The 17,822-nt window shown below is 45.4% G+C and overlaps 1 protein-coding gene across 1 annotated transcript in view; it reads right to left on the bottom strand.

Annotated features, from left to right (window-relative positions):
- Window positions 1-3,978, bottom strand: part of LOC115467380 (MAM domain-containing glycosylphosphatidylinositol anchor protein 1-like) — a 27,404-nt gene extending 23,426 nt beyond the window's left edge. The window contains exon 1 of the mRNA XM_030199253.1: window positions 3,753-3,978. Coding sequence (XP_030055113.1) covers window positions 3,753-3,978 — 226 coding nt within the window. The remainder of the gene's footprint in view (window positions 1-3,752) is intronic.
- Window positions 3,979-17,822: the final 13,844 nt, after the last annotated feature.

Below are 17,822 nucleotides of genomic sequence, written 5' to 3'. Positions count from 1 at the left end.
CCTCTGGATTGCAAGACGGTGCTTAACCACTAGGCCACTCCTCCACTTACAGCTCACTGGCAGTATTCCATCTAGAGGCTTGCCCTTGCAGATCAGCAACATGGCCGCGCAGGCTTCTGTTTCTGTGAGTCTGACGTCCTGTGCAGGACCTCAGACTCACAGAAACAGAAGCCTGTGCGGCTGCGTTGCAAGGGCAGGCCGGGCTTCTACATGGAATGTTGCTAGTGGAATAGCCGGGTAAAAAACAGGAGTTCCAGAGTGAAGATGAACCAAACTTTATTAATCATATTGACTCGACACAACGTTGTGTTTCGGCCAAAGGGCCTACATCAGGAGTCTAAATACTTGAGAACGATAATGATGATCCAGACTTAGCAATGTTGTAAAATACAGTCTGTATTGTAGTGGTCTTAAAAAAGACCTTTGTTCTGAAGCCTGAGCCAGATCTCTCCCATGAGCGTCTGGGCTGTGCAGTCTAAGAACAGCTGATAGTGAATGACAGCCCTTTTGAGCTCAACTTGAGCTACTACTGAAAAAGGTGTGAGCAAAATCTAATAAATGAGATTCTAGATGGAATGTTGCTACGACTGAAATTCTTTGGGGTGGAGGAGTGGCCTAGTGGTTAAAGCACCAGTCTTGCAATCCATCTTGCACTCCAGAGGTGGCTGGTTCAAATCCCACTGCTGCTCTTTGTGATCTTGGGCAAGTCACTTACATTGCCTCAGGTACAAACTTAAATTGTGAGCCCTCCTGGGACAGAGAAATATCCAGAGTACCTGAATGTAACTCACCTTGAGCTACTACTGAAAAAGGTGTGAGCAAAATCCAAATAAATTATTTGAGATTCTGTTGCTACTATCTAAGATTTTACATGGAATGTTGCTACTATTGAAGATTCTACATGGAATGTTGCCACTGTTTGAGATTCTGGAATGTAGCTACTATTTGAGATTCTAGATGGAATGTTGCTATAGTGGAGGAGTGGCCTAGTGGTTAGAGCACTGGTCTTGCAATCCAGAGGTGGCCGGTTCAAATCCCACTGCTGCTCCTTGTGATCTTGGGAAGTCAGTCAACCCCATTGCCTCAGGTACAAACTTAAATTGTGAGCCCTCCTGGACAGAGAAATATCCAGTGTGCCTGACCTTGAGCTACTAGTGAAAAAAGGTGTGAGTAAAATCCAAATAATAAAACAGAGAAACAAGAATGGGAGAGCTAATGCTGCAACCATAGGGGTCATCAGGGCATCTAGGTCCCCTAGAGGGGCAGCACCCAAGGCACTGGCCACTACAGCTTACTGAATTTACTATACTGCTAGGTTTTTTGCTTAAAAAGATCACAGCAGTGTAGAAATCTTAAAATAATATAAAACATTAAAAAAATCAGAAAAGAACTACATTAGTCGGATAGGAAAGAGTCAATCATACAAGACCACTCAATTGCAAAAACAGAGGAAAATGTCTGCAGTTGCTCAGGGCCCAAATCCAGTTAACCTTCAGAGATTAACATCAAATGCAAGAACAAAATAATGAGCTTTAAGTAAGTGCTTAAAGCATTTCAAAGACTTCTCAGCTGGTACGTCAAAGGAAACCCATTACAACAGAAAGGTCCTAGATAAAAATAGGCCTCCTTTCTAGTGGCCGCAAGGCAGGTCCTAGTCATTGGAGGAATTGTCAACATCAACATGTCTTGAAAACGAAGTTGGTATATATGGAGATACAAGTAACAAGGAACTTTTTCATAGTAAGCCCTATGGGTGAGCACCATCAATTTAAATAAAATCCTATACTGCACTGGTTACCAGACAGACTTGCTGACCTGAACATGTACACCCTGGAGGAAAGGAGAAACAGGGGTGATATGATACAGACGTTCAAATGTTTGAAAGGTATTAATCCGCAAACGAACCTTTTCCGGAGATGGGAAGGCGGCAGAACTAGAGGACATGAAATGAGATTGAAGGGGGGCAGACTCAAAAAATGTCAGGAAGTATTTTTTCACAGAGAGAGTGGTGGATGCTTGGAATGCCCTCCCGCGGTAGGTGGTGGAGATGAAAACGGTAACGGAATTCAAACATGCGTGGGATAAACATAAAGGAATCCTGTTCAGAAGGAAGGGATCCTCAGAAGCTTAGCCGAGATTGGGAGGCGGGGCTGGTGTTTGGGAGCCGGGGCTAGTGCTGGGCAAGACTTCTACGGTCTGTGCCCTGAAAATGGCAGATACAAATCAAGGTAAGGTATACACAAAAAGCAGCACATATGAGTTTATCTTGTTGGGCAGACTGGATGGACCGTGCAGGTCTTTTTCTGCCGTCATCTACTATGTTACTATGTAATGTCTGTAACTTGTTTAGAGTCATATGTGTAATTCCCATCAGTACTGCATTCACATAATTAAACAGAGTCATAAAAACATTCAATAGAATTAAAAATGTCTTGTATAACTCCTTATTGCTCTCAGTTTACGTAGTGTTGTGTCACGACAAACTTAGGCACCAACTTTGATCTTTAAAAGTTAATTGAAAATCAGTCAAAACTCCTAGATATTTAAAGGTGTCAACCACCGGTATGACATCACCCAACAGAGTCACTGTCAGGCATGGGCGATTTTCTTTCCCCATTATCCAACATACCTCAGTCGTCCCTTTGTCCAGTACCAAACGATGGCTTCTCAATCAATCAATCAGCCACCGCATTCACCAGTGTTTTTCAAAGTACTAGATCAAAGTACTTAAGTAAAAGTAAAAAGTACAGTGGAGAACACATTAAAAATTGTGCTTAAGTGAAAGTAAAAAAGTAATTTAATACTTTTTGAGTAAAAAGTAAAAGTACCACAACTACAATGAATGCAACTGTTGTTATGGTTTTATCCCAACACCTTTATTGCTTTTACAATTCAATCCACATTGCTTTTAGTAAAACTAAATTTCTGAAATTGACTGTCACACGAGTGTGCGTGTGAATCATTAATCTAGCACAGGTAAAAAGGCTCAGCAACCTCACTATCAGAAAGTGGATTGTTCAGTCTGATAAAAAGTTCCTTCAAATCAGGCCAGATTGCAATATTACTGATGTCTTCCGGCTGGGTCTGCAGGTTGTGATCGAGGGAATCTCTGAAACACTTGACGTCCATACAGGGGCCTAGACAACATGGAGGGGGGGCACTAGGCATTTAGGTGTGAGTAGTGTGGTCCTTACTCTGTCCTCTTACAGTGAGGAGACACGTTAGTCGGTTCTGGCTCTTCTCTCTCTCTCTCTCTCTCTCTCTCTCTCTGGGTGGGTCCCAAAGTCTAAGTCCTGACCTCCAGTGTTCACTCTCAACAAGGCCTCCGCCTAGAGCTGTCCTGGCCTGAGAATCCAATACAATGTCTTTTCACTGGGGTTTCCCCATCTGTCATCTACCAATCCTGGCAAGGCGTCTGGTTTGTAGGGGCCCTCCAACAGCCTGAGTCCCCCTCTTACCCTCACAAGGTCCACAGTAACCCAGAGTTGTAACAACCCCAGAGTCAGAGTAGGGCTACCGCCCCTTCCCCCACCCCAGTAGGGGGAAGGTGAGCCTGCGTGCTCTTCTCCTCGTTACTATCAAGGTTCACGTCTATTCAGGAATATATGTAGCACAGCTCTCCTATTCCCCTTTCAAACACAATTTCATGTACACACAAAGCAGTTATGATGTTCTCGGTTTCAACCCTTTCCCCTTCACCCTCCTCCCATTCTCTTCACCGAGGCTGAAGGTGACCCCTACCCTTTCTTTACCAGCAGTAACACCTGGTAACCTCCCACTTGGGTCAGGACTGAGACAATTATTTGGTGTCTCTCCTCCTGCTGTAAAAACCTCCTCCTCCCTATTGAACCAGGACGCAAAGAGCCCTTTCAATTGTTCACCTTTCTTCTTAGCCAGGACAGAAATGTACATAGGTTCTTCCTCCACACTCTCCTCTCTTTCCAACTCTTCTCTTCCCTCCTCAGTTTGCCAGTCCATGGGCTCCTCCTCAGGGCCAGGGTTGCCAAAAAAAAAAAAAATTCCCACACAAAACCGCCCAAAACCCACCCAAAAACCACACACACCCCCCCCCGCCGTCATCAACCCCGCCCCTTCCGTCATCACCCCCCCCCCCGTCATCAACCCCGCCCCTTCCATCATCAACCCTGCCCCCGCCGTCATCAGCCCCACCCCTTCCGTCATCGCCCCCCCCCCGCCGTCATCAGCCCTGCCCCCACCGTCATCGCCCCGCCCAATACGTCAGCAAACCCTACCCAAAACGTCACAAACCCCGCCTCTGTTGGCATTAGCCCCACCCCCCGCCAGCCGAAAAAACGCCCCAAAACCCGCACAGAAAAAACAAAATGAGCCCAAAAAACCGCAACCCGCCACGGGCAAAAGTTTCCCGCGGCGGGTTGCGGAAAACCGCCCAATTGGGCGGGAAAACCGCCCATCTGGCAACCATGCTCAGGGCCCCTCAGCTGTCTCATATCCTCATGATTAGGCTTCCCCAGCCCATCCCCCTTTTCACCCTTAGGATTCTGGGAATTGTAGTACGGGGAACACCTCTTAGCCCTATCAGGTGACCTATCTAAGGGCTGCTGGGAATTGCAGTCTTTTGGCCTCTCTGGAGAGGGAGAGAAACTGCTCTGAGAGGAGCACGATTTCTGGACCGGAACCTTCTAGTTCTGTACTCACGTGACGCCCTTAGAGATAGTCGTCCCCATTCGAAAATGCCCTTCCATATGTTTTCCGGCCAATATTCAAAACGATTTAACCAGGCGGAAATGGCCAACGACCAGTTAAATTGCTTGATTGCGGCTATCTGGTCATTTTCAGCGGCACTTAACCGGTTATCTTTGCGGAAATGATTGGTTAATGCCGAATTCAAAAGCGGCCAACTTGTGGGCGTTCCAGGGACGGAGTCAGGTTATGTGCGCTATTCAGCCCACACCGCAGTCCTATCTTTAAGCAGTTTGGCGTATGCGGTCAAGCACTGAATATTGACTTGGCCAGCTATATGTTAGCCAGCTAAAAAAAACCCCAAAAAACAGATATTCAGTGACGAAGCCACATCGAATATCCAGGAATAACACCGCTGGTAGGCAGGAAAATGCTCACTGCTGCTGGCTGGACTTATTTCTGCTTATTACCTTTAAACATTGACTAACACAGAGGGGCATAATTGAACGGGGCCGGCCATCTATAAGGGCGGCCATCTCTAATGACGGCCCCGTCAAGCGACATACCCGACTGTATTATCCAAACAAGATGGCCGGCCATCTTTCATTTCAATAATACGGTCGGGGCCAGCCAAATCTCAACATTTGGGCCGCCCTTAGAGATCGCCGGCGTTAGAGATGGCCGTCATTGGTTTTCGCTGATAATGGAAACTAATGGCGGCTATCTCAAACCCGGCCAAATCCAAGCCATTTGGTCGTGGGAGAGCCAGCATTTGTAGTGCACTGGTCCCCTCATATGCCAGGACACGAACCGGGCACCCTAGGGCACTGCAGTGGACTTCACAAATTGATCCTAGGAACACAGCTCCCTTACCTTGGGTGCTGAGCCCCCCCCCCCCCAAAACCTACTCCCCACAACTGTACAACACTACCATAGCCCTTAAAGGGTAACGGGGGGCACCTACATGTGGGTACAGTGGGTTTGTGGTGGGTTTTGGAGGGCTCCCATTTACCACCACAAGTGTAACAGGTAGGGGGGGGGGATGGGCCTGGGTCCGCCTACCTGAAGTGCACTGCACCCACTAAAACTGCTCCAGGGACCTGCATACTGCTGTCATGGAGATGGTGTACATTTGAGGCTGGCATAGAGGTTGGCAAAAAAATGTTTTTACATTTTTTTTAGGGTGAGAGGGGTTGGTGACCACTGGGGGAGTAAGGGGAGGTCATCCCAGATTCCCTTTGGTGGTCATCTGGTCAGTTTGGGCACCTTTTTGAGGCTTGGTCCTGAAAATAAATGGACCAAGTAAAGTCGGCCAAATGCTCGTCAGAGCCGGCCTTCTTTTTTCCATTATCCGAGGCCGGCCATCTCTTAGCCACACCCCCTCCCGCCTTTGGTACACTGGCGATATGCCCCCTTGAACTTTGGCCAGCCCTGCGATGGAAAGCAGTTGAAGCCGGCCAAAATTGGCTTTCGATTATACCGATTTGGCCGGCCTTAGGAGAAGGCTGGCCATCTCCTGATTTGTGTCGGAAGATGGCCACCCTTCTCCTTCGAAAATAAGCAGGACAGTTACCACCCATGGGGTCCTTTTACTAAGGCGCGCTGAAAAATAGCCTGCAGTAGTGTAGGCGCGTGTTTTGGGCATGCCCAGATCCATTTTGCAGCGCGCCTGCAAAAAATGCCGTTTAAAAGGTTTTTTTGCCAAAATGGACGTGTGGCAAAATCAAAATCGGCACACATCCATTTTGGGTCTGAGATCTTACCGCCAGCAATTGACCTAGCGGTAAAGACTCACGCGGTAACCGGGTGGTAATGACCTGCGCACGTCAAATGCCACTTGGCGCGCGTCTGATATGCGAGTCCGAAAATAAAATTATTTGTCGGACGTGTGCCAAAAATGAAATTACTGCAAGAGCCAAGCGGTAAGTCCATTGTGGTGCGCGTTGGGCGCATGTAGACGCTTACGCGGCTTTAGTAACAGGGCCCCCATTTTAGCTAATAAAGATACAGGTTTCTGATTAAAATGAGACGTTATTTGTGTCATTCTAACAGCAGAAGCTTGTTATGGACTGCTGAGCCACCTCTGACTCTTTATCCTGTAGGTCTGAGGTCTGTGCTGCTGACAGAGGCAAACCACACACACACACATGCTGTGCAGGAGTTCCTGGTCCTGGACCTCGCTTACTGGGAACATGTCTGAGTGAGCAAAATTCCCCCTCGCTTTTGCAGTTGTGAGCGACGTGCTTCTGCGCCCAGGGATCCTTAAATAATCTAAAGATGTTTTATGTGATTAAGTAATGACAGGCCAGTTTTAAAGTGCTCGAGCCTTTTGGCAACTTTCATTTGACGAATGGAAAAAAAAAAAAAACAATCTAATTCCTTCTCTTAACACTAGAGAGCTGTTTGCAGTCTTTCCGTACATAGGCTGCATCCTCACGCCATGGGAAAAGACATGAGAGGGAGAGAGAGAGAGGATGTAAGCTTTCAAAGATTACATCAGAAAGTAGCCGAGTCTGAATACATCTGTGCTGTTTCCCTTTGGTAACTTCAAGGCTGACATGTCGGCTCTTCATTCTCTGTGACGGCCGCTCACTGGGAGGGAGCTCTGGATGTGATGTTGCATAGTAATGTTCTGTCCTTTTTTTATTATTATTACTACTCTTTATAAGATACATCGGGATCATTGCACATACGTCGAAAAGCATGAACAAGTCATACGTTGGCAAGAAACGTCAACCAGACCAGTACTCCTAGGAATGGATGAGGTGCCTAAAGAGAGGATGTGAATCATGAACTCAAATAGATTATCACAAGGGGCCCTTTTACTAAGCCGTGGCAAAAAGTGGCCTGCGGCAGTATGAGCGTATGTCTTTTGGCCACGCGCCAGGCCAGTTTTTTGCCGCGTCCTGGAAAAAGGGCTTTTTTTTAAAGGGGCCGTAAAATGGACGTGTGGCAAAATAAAAACCAGTGCACACCCATTTTTGGCCCGAGACCTTACCGCCACCCATTCACTCATGCGCTACCCGGGCAGTAGGCGTGCCATGCACGTCCACTGCCGTTTACCGCCGGGTAAGTGCCACGCGGTAGAATATAGAAAATATGTTCTACCACGAGTTTTCGGCACGTGCTAAATTTAGAATTACTGCCCGGGGCACGCAGTAGCTAGGCGGTAATCCTGATTTAACACGCTACACACACGTAGGCCAGGGGCATAGCCAGACTTCAGCGGGAGGGGAGTCCAGAGCCCGAGGTGAGGGGGCACATTTTAGCCCCCCTCCCCCCGCCATTTTTGACCCACCGCTACCAACAACTTTGACCTCCCCCGTCAACGACCCTCTCGACCCCCCCCTCCCGCAGCCAACCCTCCCCCGCCGTTGCCTACCTTTGCTGGCGGAAGACCCCAACCCCTGCCAAGGCTTCATTTTGTTTCTGTGAGTCTGACGTCCTGCTTCGTTCTGTTTATGTGAGTGTGACGTCCTGCACGTCAGACTCACAGAAACAGAACGAAGCCTTGCGCCGGAAGAAGGGGACCTCGGCTGGCGGGGATTGGGGACCAGCAAAGGTAGCAGACGGCGCCGGCGGGAGGGAGGGTCGAGAGGGTTGCCAGCAGGGGGTCCAGGGCCAAATCTATGGGGAGCCAGGCCCCCGTGGCCCCACGTAGCTACGCCCCTCGCGTAGGCTCTTACACACCTTTGTAAAAGGGCCCCCATATTAGCCCCCCCCCACCACCACTTCTCCCATTCCCAATCCTTCAGTCTATTTAGCTTCCATATCATTGTTTCAGCACCTCCACCTCCTACCAGCCAACATACCCAGAATTAAATTGGGCCTTATGCTCTTATCAGGCTTCAAATTCACTGCTTCTATGTCTCTGGGTGAGGGAAAGAGATCCTGTCCCACAGCAGGAAGATAACATATTGGAGATGAAGATTTCCTGCATATATTAGCCAGAGGGATATCTGCTTCTGGGGCACGGAGGCCTTTTGTTCAAAGGAGTTTTATTCATTAGAAAGAAGCCAGTTCCCTGGAGGGGAAGGAGGGGGGGAGTTAAGACAAGTAGAAATGTTAGAGTAAGGGAGCAATTCCTCTCTCATATATTACCGTAATATATCATGTCAGTGTGAGAGAGAAGCGGAGTTCAGAGGAATTACAGCCAGGAGGGGTTTCTGGAAATCCCTTGGGAACGGCAGGCTGCTCAGGAGTGTGGGGTGGGGGTTTTTGCTCTGTGTGGCTGTCTGTTATTTCTCAGTAATCGGGTCTGATTGCCGCTCTGCTTGGAAAATTATTAGTTGAGAGACTGGAATAAAGCACAAGATTTTGCAATGGTGGTTTTAAAGAACACTGCGCAAGGCTGGTTTTCTGGATAACCAAAGTACACACATTAGATCGTTAAGCTTGGCAAATCCATCTCTTTATAGTCATACTAGTAAAAAAAAAAAAGGCCCGTTTCTGACACAAATGAAACGGGCGCTAGCAAGGTTTTCCTGCGGATTGTGTATGTTTGAGAGAGTGTATGTGAGAGTGACTGGGTGTGAGAGAGAGAGTGAAGGTGCGAGTGTGTGTGTGTGTGAGAGAGAGTGAGTCTGGGTGGCGTGTGTCTGTGAGAGAGAGAGAGAGTTGGTGTGTGGAGACACAGACTCTCTGTGAGACTGAGTTGTATGAGACCAAGAGAGTGTGGGAGTGACTGTGTGACATATAGAGGGTGATGTGATACAGTGTGAGACATAGAGTGTGTGAGAGACAGTGTGTGAGAGTGAGAGAGAGAAAGACATTGACTGTGAGAGTGTGTGTGTGTGTGTGACAGAGATACCCCCCCCCCCTCTCTCTGGTAAAAGTAAGATACGTTTGCCAGCATAGAGAAGGACAGAGGCTGTTAAGTCCTAGCCCAAGATGGAGCTTTTTGCACTAGAATACTCAAAGGGCTTAGGGGCTCTGGAATTGACCAATAGGGTCAAAGCTTGTACTGTGGGCTGATGCATGAAGCCAGGCAGATTTCAAAAGACAGAGAATGTGGTAAAGGAGTGTTAGCTTAGCGGAGTTTTAAAAAGGTTTGGACGACTTCCTAAAGGAAAAGACCATAGACCGTTATTAAATGGTCTTGGGAAAATCCACTATTTCTGCGATAAGCAGTATAAAATATTTTGTACTTTTTTGGGATCTTGCTAGGTATTTGTGACCTGGAATGGCCACTGTTGGAAACAGGATGCTGGGCTTGATGGGACCTTTGGTCTTTCCCAGTATGGCAACACTTATGTACTTGGGATTCTGAATGGAACTCTTGCTACTCTTTGGGGTTTCTACATAGAATGTTGCTACTATTGGGTATTTGTGACCTGGATTGGCCACTGTTGGAAACAGGATGCTGGGCTTGATGGACCTTTGGTCTGTCCCAGTATGGCAACACTTATGTACTTGGGGATTCTGAATGGGAATCTTGCTACTCTTTGGGGTTCTACATGGAATGTTGCTACTATTGGGTATTGTGACCTGGATTGGCCACTGTTGGAAACAGGATGCTGGGCTTGATGGACTTTGGTCTTTCCCGGTATGGCAATACTTATGTACTTATGTACACAATTAATCTGTGCCATTTGTTACCGGAAGATACAGTAAAAGCTCTTAAAATACCTAGGGTTTTAAAAGGGTTCAGATAAGTTCCTGGAATAAGGTCAATAAACCATTATTAGTCAGTAGACTTGGAAGTCACTGATATATGTTTTTTCCCGGATCCTGACAGATATTCGCCACTTGAACTGGCCAATTTTGGATGAATCTTTGCGTAGTGCTATGCTATCAGACACTTGCTACTCCCCACTCTCTCATCAAGATTCAGACGAGTTACAGCACTGAATGGAGAAAACTGATAACAATCAATCAGAAGTAACAGAAAAAACTATACAATACAGATAATTAAAAAATCCAGCCCCCCACCCATCCTAGAAGAACAAATAAGTCTTCAGAGCTTTTCGAATTAATAAATAACTATTCAATGACTTAACTCTGATGGAAGAGCTTTCCCAATGATGAACACGCTGAATTGCATTTCTATGTTCTTATGACTTGGCTTGTGGAGAATGAGTTAGTATGGGTGTAGCAGAGAGAAGTGCTGTCTTAAACAATTTATTAGACTTTTTTTTGAAGGTCCGGTGTATAATCAAGCATGTGGATGAAGGTGAGCCTGTTGACATACAGGCAGATTTAGAAAGGGCATCCAACTGAGAAACAGCCCTCCAAGATGGTATATTTATTTATTTATATATTTGTTGCATTTGTATCCCACATTTTCCCACCTATTTGCAGGCTCAATATGGCTTACATTAGGCCGTAGTGGCGATCGCCATTATCGGAATGAGAAATACAGAGTGGTATCGAGGGTTCTGTTTTATCCAGTTCTGGTATAAGTTTTGTTATCTGGAATTTAGGATAGATCGGACATTTCATTTGTTACCGCGCCAAGTTCTTTCGTAAAGGTCTTTTAAAGACCCACTTCATAGATGATCACATCAAGTGTCTCCCAACGCACGCATCAGCTGATTTCCGACGTCTGAGACCCACTATAAATCATTTGTATAGTGCTACCAGTCGTACGCAGCGCTTCACAATTTAACATGAAGAAAGACAGCCCCTGCTCAAAAGAGTTACAATCTGAATCAAGACAGACAGACAGGACAAATAAGGGATAATCAAGACAGACAGACAGACAAATAAGGGATAAGATAGGACAGACAGATAGGACATAAGTGGAAAGGGACAACTGAAGAGAGGAAGACAAGATAAAGGTTACGAGCAGGTGACAAGTTAGGAATTAAAAGCAGCATCAAACAGGTAGGTCTTTAGCCCGGATTGAAGGCGGCCAGGGATGGAGCTTGACGTAATGGCTCAGGGATTCTATTCCAGGCATAAGGTGCGGCAAGATAAAAGGAACGGAGTCTGGAGTTGGCGATGGAGGAGAAGGTTACAATTAGAAGAGATTTGCCTAGTGAACGGAGATCCTGGGAGGGAGTGTAGGGATAGATGAGGGTGGAGAGGTAGTGAGGGGCTGCAGAGTGAATGCACTTATAGGTTAATAAGAGGAGCTTGAATTGTTTACAGAAACGGATAGGGAGCCAGTGAAGAGACTTCAGAAGAGGGCTGATATGGGCATAGCAACTTTGGCGAAATATTACCAGGTCTAAATACCAATCTGCTTTCTGACATAGACATCCCTTCCACTTCTGAAATTGGAGTTGCACATCTATTTTTGTCCATCCCTAGGCTAGCCCAAAATCCTCCCAGACCTCACCACCACGTCATAAGACATACTGAAGATTTAGACATTCATATACCTCCTTTATAAATTGGGATTTAGACATACTTGCAATACAGATGTCTAATTCTGGGGTTGTCAGTCGACCAACATAGCAAGGTTCAAAAGAGGTTTGGACAATTTTCTGAAGGAAAAAGTCATTAAAAAATTATTGGCCAGGTACAGTGGTGTCTGTAGCAGAAATATTTGGGGGTGGCAACAGGGGGACATTTTAGGAATGAGGCGGTGAGCCAAAGCAACATTTCTGCATTCATACCCCTCCTTCCCCCCCCCCCCCCCCCAACACACACACTTTTAAATTACTAATATAAGACAACACGGCCCCTACAGCTAGTTTCAGCTACCCAGTAAAAATTGCTATAATTGATAACATCATTCAACAAATTCTTCTGTGTGAGAGTGAAGTCTGGATTTTCAAGAGGATTGAACTGAATTTCAATATAAACCCTAACCTCCGATATTCAAAGCATTTAACTGGCCGGGGTCGGCACCTGGCCAGTTCGATTCCCACTGCAGCTCCTTGTGACTCTGGGCAAGTCACTTAACCCTCCATTGTCCCAGGTACAAATAAGTACCTGAGGTACAAATAAGTACCTGTATACAATGTAAACCGCTTTGAATGTAGTTGCAAAAACCTCAGAAAGGCAGTATATCAAGTCCCAGTTCCCTTCCCTATTTGAGATTCTACATGGAATGTTGCTACTATTGGAGATTCTAGATGGAATGTTGCTACTATTTGAGATTCTTCATGGAATGTTGCTACTATTGAGATTCTGTTGCTACTATTTGAGATTCTACATGGAATGTTAATGTTGCTATTCCACTAGCAGCATTCCATGTAGAAGCCTGCCCTTGCAGATCAGCAACGCAGCCGCGCAGGCTTCTGTTCTGTGAGTCTGACGTCCTGCATGGTATCACAAACTCAATATTCCCCAACGATGAAGATATCTGTCATGCAAAAAAATAGTGAAATGGTGATTATCACCTCAGAAGATGTTCGGGAGAAAATTCCAACACAGCGTTAGCCGAAGGCGTCAGCTGTTTTCTGACATTTAGCTGACGCCTTCGGTAATGCTGTGGGTTGGAATTTCCTCCCACCATCACTGTGACCCCTGAAGCAGGCGTTGTATAGCGCTGAAACACGGACCGTGTTGGGTCCTCCTTTTATACGAGCAGCAAATAAAGCATCACTTAAGCACTTGGAGTGTCTGTTGGCCAGCCTCTACTTTGGCTTGGTTGTACTCCCTAGGTGGAGGTTCTTCCTGTTTGCTGTGCCTGATTATCACCTCAGAACAGCACATGCTCCTTCCGCTATAAATTTTGTTTGTGTAGTGACTCTACGGGTTGTGGAGAACATTAGTCCTGTGTGTGTTTATTTGGGGTGACAAGAGCCTCCCCAGAACTTGCTTTCAAATAGACACTTGCTTGCAAAAAGGCACTCAAAACTGTTTAGGAAACTTATCACACCATAACAGCCTTAACCCACCTATGAAAAAGCAGCACTATAACTATGAAGCATCATATACCTTCCTACTGGGAAACTGGAAAAAGCTGGACTGTTACAGATTCCTACAGAGACACTATCCAGCTTATAATTGAAAAAGAAAAATGCCTATATTGCGACCCAAATAGGGAGATAGACGTTTATCTCACAAAAACGAATAAAGCGGTATAATCGAAAAGCCGAATTTGGACGTTTTCAACTGCACTCCGTCGTGGATGCGGACAAAGTTGATGGGGGCATGTCGAAAGCGTGGTGAAGGCGGAACTGGGGCGTGGTTATCGGCTGATCAGAGATGGCGCCTTTCGCCGATAATGGAAAAAAAATATGCGTTTTAGCGAGAATTTAGGGCACTTTTCCTGGACCCTGTTGTTCCACGAATAGGGCCCCAAAAAGTGCCCTAAATGACCAGATGACCACTGGAGTGAGTTGGGATGACCTCCCCTGACTCCCCCAGTGGTCACAAACCCCCTCCCACCACAAAAATATGCCGTTTCACAACTTTTATGTTCACCCTCAAATGTCATACCCACCTCCCTGGCAGCAGTATGCAGGTCACTGGAGCAGTTATTAGGGGGTGCAGGCAGGTAGACCCAGGCCCATCCCCCCCCCACCTGTTACACTTGTGCTGGTAAATGGGAGCCCTCCACACCGTCCCCCAAACCCACTGTACCCACATGTAGGTGCCCCCCTTCACCCCTTAGGGCTATAGTAATGGTGTAGACTTGTGGGCGGTGGGTTTTGAGGGGGATTTGGGGGGCTCAACACCCAAGGGATGGGTGCTATGCACCTGGGAGCTCTTTTACCTTATTTTTTTTTTGTAAAAGTGCCCCCTAGGGTGCCCGGTTGGTGTCCTGGCATGTGAGGGGGACCAGTGCACTACAAATCCTGGCCACTCCCACGAACAAATGCCTTGGATTATTCGTTTTTGAGCTGGGCGTTTTCAATTTTCCATTATCACTGAAAAAACAAAAAACGCCCAGCTCACAAATTGGCGAATAAAACATAGACGTCTATTTTTTTCGAAAATACGGTTCAGTCCGCCCCGTCACGGACCCGTTCTCGGAGATAAATGCCCATGGAGATAGACGTTTTCATTCATTATGCCCCTCAATATACAGTCAGACATGCAGAACACGGACAGACCCTCACTTGATACAAAATAGGGGACCACGGTCCTCCCACTCCATGCTCATGACCACACTCCGTTTTTGGTAGTGCGTGTTAGAATTTGCGTTCACCACTTTACAGAATATGCCTAGGAGGTTGTGTGTGTAAACCCTTATTCACTTGTTCAGAACCCTTATTTTATCATCCTCACTTTAATTGTCTTGTTTGTCTGTCCTAATTAGATTGTAAGCTCTGTCGAGCAGGGACTGTCTCTTCATGTTCAAGTGTACAGTGCTGCATAAGTCTAGTAGCACTATAGAAATGATAAGTAGTAGTAGTCTTTGGGATTCCGGAATCTTGCTACTCGTTAGGATTCCGCACAGAATGTTGCTACTCTTTCGGATTCCGGAATCTTGCTACCCTTTGTCCTTATCCCTTATTTGTCCTGTTTGTCTGTCCTAATTAGATTGTAAGCTCTGTCGAGCAGGGACTGTCTCTTCATGTTCAAGTGTACAGCGCTGCGTACGTCTAGTAGCACTTTAGAAATGATAAGTAGTAGTAGTAATTAATGCCAATTAGTGTCAGTAATTGCTGAAGTAGCAATTATAGGCACTGATTGGCTAATTAAGTAATTAAATTGCACGTGTAAATCCAGAATATGATCGGATTTGTGTGCGCAATTTTGGTCACGCTATATAGAATCCGGGGATAAGCACTAATATTCAGCGGACATAACCGGCTATCCTGTGCTGTATATTATTATTAACATTATTAATAATAATTATTAATTTAATTAACGCTAAATAGCACTGAATATTAGCCAGATATATATATAGAGAGAGAGGGGGGAGAACCTTTCATGTAATTTTTATTTAGTAGGGTTTTACATTCTCTTTCTCAATGTAGGAACTTTTGTTGAATTCATCCTTCCCCCTTCTCCCTCTCTGTGACATTTTCTGTGTATTTGAATTAGAACCTTTTTTTCCTCATTGCTCCCTCCCTTGGAATCTGCGGCGCATGGAATTCCCTGTGAAACCGCGGTGGTCGTGCCTCTGTCTCTGTCGTAGAAGAACATGCATCGGAATGCATCTGGATGAAAGATGCTGTGTAAACCCTAATTACTCTCGCTAATATTACAGATCCTCAAACGTGTTCGTTTCTGAATGAAGGTGACTTTTACTTTCAAGAACAAAGGCAAGAAATGGTAGCCTTTGAACAAAAGGGGTCTTGAATTCTGGGTGTTTATGGGCTGTGTGTGGTGGTGACAGAAGATGGGAGAGTGGCTGTAAACAAAGAAGTGTGTGTTTGAAATGGACTCACTGGGAAAAAGAAGGGAAAGGGAGATAGATATTCTTGATACATTCACATATTTGACAGGTGTTAATAAAGCGCAGGCAGGTGAAATTTTCCAGGGGAAAAAGAACATGATATGAAGTTGCAGACAGGAAGATAAGGAAATACTTGTTTACTTACATTAAGTTACATTGGGGGCTTATATCCTGCTGATACCTCTTCATTTCTAAGCGGTTTACAAGTATCCTGAGGGATAAAGAGATCAGAACATTCCTCTGAGAATTGCAATAGTTATTTTGGCGACAAACAGAAATCTAATTAAAGTATATATTTCTTGACTAAGAAAGTTTCGTCTTCCTTCGAAATGTGAGGGAGAGAACGTTCCAGCAATATTTTTCCAAAGTGTGGCTGCTTGAACGGCAGAGAGTTGTCAAAGAGTTCTAGTCTCTTCTTACCCTTAGATGAGGGGAAAGTGAAAAAGTTGGCAGCTTCCTGTCTTCTAGTTCTGTTTGGGGTTGCAAAGCTAGCAGGTGGCTGGGGATCAGTCCTTGATGTTAATGCCTGGAGTCAGCAACCGAAACACCAACAGAATTGATGCATCTTAGAACAGATATTGAGTATAGTGTCGGGAACGGGACTGGAAAGTTGCAGTGTTGAAAAAAAACCCACTTCTCTTTCTTTCAAGGGCAGAGGCAAGGGAGAGGGCATCAGAATATAAGGCATGTGACACCAGAGGTCATTGGTTAGCCAGCCGGGATCCAGCAGGACACAGTCCCTGGAAGCCAGCCCGTTTGGAAATGTCAAGAATGATTGAGAGGTCATAAGCACTAGATGTTAGGGTTTTGATGATAGTTTAGATTATTACAAAGCATGATGGTCGAGTGTGGGGTGAGAAAGCCCGAGTGTTAGACTAAAAATGAGAATTTCTATGCTTGATTACTTATTTTTAAATATTTATGTGGATTCAGCTCACATCTTTTCATTAGTAGCTCAAGACATGTTACATACAAGTTCAGTAGCTGTTTCCTAGGCCTAGAGGTCTTAAGGTCTAAGGGGTAATATTCACTTCGTGATGAGAAGTGCCTTGTAAGCAGCTTCTGACATTGAATATCCATGCATGTGCAGCAACCCGGAAGTTAATCAAACAGCAGCCGATATTCTTCCCAGAGCCCAGTTATCTTAGCAGATAAAGGCTGTCCTAAATCTGTGTGCTTACTTAGCCAGTTAGCAGACTGAATATTACCACTAACCTCCTAATTCCCTAAAAGTCACCAAAAACTGGGCACACGTCTGATTTGCATGTGCAATGCAATTGAATAATTAGCCAATTAGTACCAATAATTGGCTTTTTAACAAGCAATTATTGGTGCTAATTGAAATCAATTAATATATACTCATATAAATGTAGGCGTGATCCGCACCTAAATTTTACACCCGTCCCAGAAAGAGGGGCATGGAAATGGGAGGGTCTTAGGCATTTCGGAGCAGAGCATGGGTATAGAATCCAGTTACGCAGACTGGATAAGCCTTATGGTCTTTATCTGCTTACAATTTTCTCTGTTTCTATTGAAAAAGCATATATACTGTCTCTTCCAAAAAGAGGCTTCAAGGTGGAGTAGACCAGAACACGTAACACAAACAATAACAAATCAGAGTAAAATCAAACATAAGCTATTTCAAACAAACACGTTTTACATCATTTTCAAAAAGATAAAAGATTGGACACTGACTTCACTCCACAACAGTGAACCTTTAATATAAGAAGCAAGTTGTCTAATAGTACAGAACCTTCTGGAAGTAGTTGCTGAGAAGAGCTCAGCTCTCTAGCAGGGACATAAAAAGGAACTTATCCATTGAAATATGATGGTGCTCGTACCATACAAAATTGTAGGAGTCCATGTTAAAATCAAACTCAATGCTTTGTTGAATGGGTAACCAATGTAACACCTT

The sequence above is a fragment of the Microcaecilia unicolor genome, chromosome 3, assembly GCF_901765095.1.
Source record: "Microcaecilia unicolor chromosome 3, aMicUni1.1, whole genome shotgun sequence".
Lineage (NCBI taxonomy): Eukaryota > Metazoa > Chordata > Amphibia > Gymnophiona > Siphonopidae > Microcaecilia > Microcaecilia unicolor.
The sequence above is the reverse complement of the archived record's forward strand: the minus strand, read 5'-3'. Positions and strand labels throughout refer to the sequence as shown.